The sequence below is a fragment of the Nothobranchius furzeri genome, chromosome 16, assembly GCF_043380555.1.
Source record: "Nothobranchius furzeri strain GRZ-AD chromosome 16, NfurGRZ-RIMD1, whole genome shotgun sequence".
Classification (NCBI taxonomy): domain Eukaryota; kingdom Metazoa; phylum Chordata; class Actinopteri; order Cyprinodontiformes; family Nothobranchiidae; genus Nothobranchius; species Nothobranchius furzeri.
In genome coordinates this window covers 1,852,914-1,855,413 of record NC_091756.1, presented here as the reverse complement: position 1 = coordinate 1,855,413, position 2,500 = coordinate 1,852,914, and the positions used below count along the sequence as shown (strand labels likewise).

At 42.7% G+C, this 2,500-nt stretch overlaps 2 protein-coding genes across 3 annotated transcripts in view; both read right to left on the bottom strand.

Moving 5' to 3' along the window:
- The window catches only part of LOC107373662 (caveolae-associated protein 1), a 38,283-nt gene that overhangs the window by 29,985 nt on the left and 5,798 nt on the right, over positions 1-2,500 (bottom strand). The gene's annotated exons all lie outside the window — the stretch shown is intronic.
- The window catches only part of LOC139063461 (uncharacterized), a 5,075-nt gene that overhangs the window by 1,514 nt on the left and 1,061 nt on the right, over positions 1-2,500 (bottom strand). For both annotated transcript variants that reach the window (XM_070545343.1, XM_070545344.1), the window contains exon 1: positions 1-2,500. This exon is cut by the window's left edge; it is cut by the window's right edge and continues 1,061 nt beyond it. In XM_070545343.1, the coding sequence (XP_070401444.1) occupies positions 1-2,079 (2,079 nt within the window). In that variant the 5' untranslated portion in view covers positions 2,080-2,500.

Below are 2,500 nucleotides of genomic sequence, written 5' to 3'. Positions count from 1 at the left end.
CAACTGTACATCTCTTTTAAAGGACTCCCCTACCATTTTTATGCAGATGACATCCAACTCTTCATCTCCTTTAGAGGACTCCCCTACCATCTTTATGCAGATGACATCCAACTGTTCATCTCCTTTAAAGGACTCCCCTACCATCTTTATGCAGATGACATCCAATTGTTCATCTCCTTTAAAGGACTCCCCTACCATCTTTATGCAGATGACATCCACCTGTTCATCTCCTTTAAAGGACTCGCTTATCATCTTTATGCAGATGACATCCAACTGTACATCTCCTTTAAAGGACTCCCCTACCATCTTTATGCAGATGACATCCAACTGTACATCTCTTTTAAAGGACTCCCCTACCATCTTTATGCAGATGACATCCACCTGTTCATCTCCTTTAAAGGACTCGCTTATCATCTTTATGCAGATGACATCCAACTGTACATCTCCTTTAAAGGACTCGCTTATCATCTTTATGCAGATGACATCCAACTGTACATCTCCTTTAAAGGACTCCCCTACCATCTTTATGCAGATGACATCCAACTGTACATCTCCTTTAAAGGACTCCCCTACCATCTTTATGCAGATGACATCCACCTGTTCATCTCCTTTAAAGGACTCGCTTATCATCTTTATGCAGATGACATCCAACTGTACATCTCCTTTAAAGGACTCCCCTACCATCTTTATGCAGATGACATCCAACTGTACATCTCTTTTAAAGGACTCCCCTACCATCTTTATGCAGATGACATCCACCTGTTCATCTCCTTTAAAGGACTCCCCTACCATCTTTATGCAGATGACATCCAACTGTACATCTCCTTTAAAGGACTCGCTTATCATCTTTATGCAGATGACATCCACTTGTACATCTCCTTTAAAGGACTCCCCTACCATCTTTATGGAGATGACATCCAACTGTACATCTCTTTTAAAGGACTCCCCTACCATTTTTATGCAGATGACATCCAACTCTTCATCTCCTTTAGAGGACTCCCCTACCATCTTTATGCAGATGACATCCAACTGTTCATCTCCTTTAAAGGACTCCCCTACCATCTTTATGCAGATGACATCCAATTGTTCATCTCCTTTAAAGGACTCCCCTACCATCTTTATGCAGATGACATCCACCTGTTCATCTCCTTTAAAGGACTCGCTTATCATCTTTATGCAGATGACATCCAACTGTACATCTCCTTTAAAGGACTCCCCTACCATCTTTATGCAGATGACATCCAACTGTACATCTCTTTTAAAGGACTCCCCTACCATCTTTATGCAGATGACATCCACCTGTTCATCTCCTTTAAAGGACTCGCTTATCATCTTTATGCAGATGACATCCAACTGTACATCTCCTTTAAAGGACTCGCTTATCATCTTTATGCAGATGACATCCAACTGTACATCTCCTTTAAAGGACTCCCCTACCATCTTTATGCAGATGACATCCAACTGTACATCTCCTTTAAAGGACTCCCCTACCATCTTTATGCAGATGACATCCACCTGTTCATCTCCTTTAAAGGACTCGCTTATCATCTTTATGCAGATGACATCCAACTGTACATCTCCTTTAAAGGACTCCCCTACCATCTTTATGCAGATGACATCCAACTGTACATCTCTTTTAAAGGACTCCCCTACCATCTTTATGCAGATGACATCCACCTGTTCATCTCCTTTAAAGGACTCCCCTACCATCTTTATGCAGATGACATCCAACTGTACATCTCCTTTAAAGGACTCGCTTATCATCTTTATGCAGATGACATCCAACTGTACATCTCTTTTAAAGGACTCCCCTACCATCTTTATGCAGATGACATCCAACTGTACATCTCTTTTAAAGGACTCCCCTACCATCTTTATGCAGATGACATCCAACTCTTCATCTCCTTTAAAGGACTCCCCTACCATCTTTATGCAGATGACATCCACCTGTTCATCTCCTTTAAAGGACTCGCTTATCATCTTTATGCAGATGACATCCAACTGTACATCTCCTTTAAAGGACTCCCCTACCATCTTTATGCAGATGACATCCAACTGTACATCTCCTTTAAGCTCCATGAGATGTCTAAGCTGCAGCTGTTACACATCTGCTTAGACTCTATCAAAACCTGGATGGCTGGGAATTCTTTATTTTTAGATTTCTTTACTTTCTATTGTGCTTGTGATGAAGTTATATGGTAAATGGTAAATGGCCTGTATTTGATATAGCACCTTCTAGAGTCCTATAACCCCCCAAGGTGCTTTACAACACAATCAGTCATTCACCCATTCACACACACATTCACACACTGGTGGGGATGAGCTACAATGTAGCCACAGCTGCCCTGGGGCGCACTGACAGAGGCGAGGCTGCCGAGCACTGGCGCTACCGGTCCCTCCGACCACCACCAGCAGGCAACGTGGGTTAAGTGTCTTGCCCAAGGACACAACAACAGCAACAGACTGAGCGGGACTCGAACCAGCAACCTTCCGATTACGG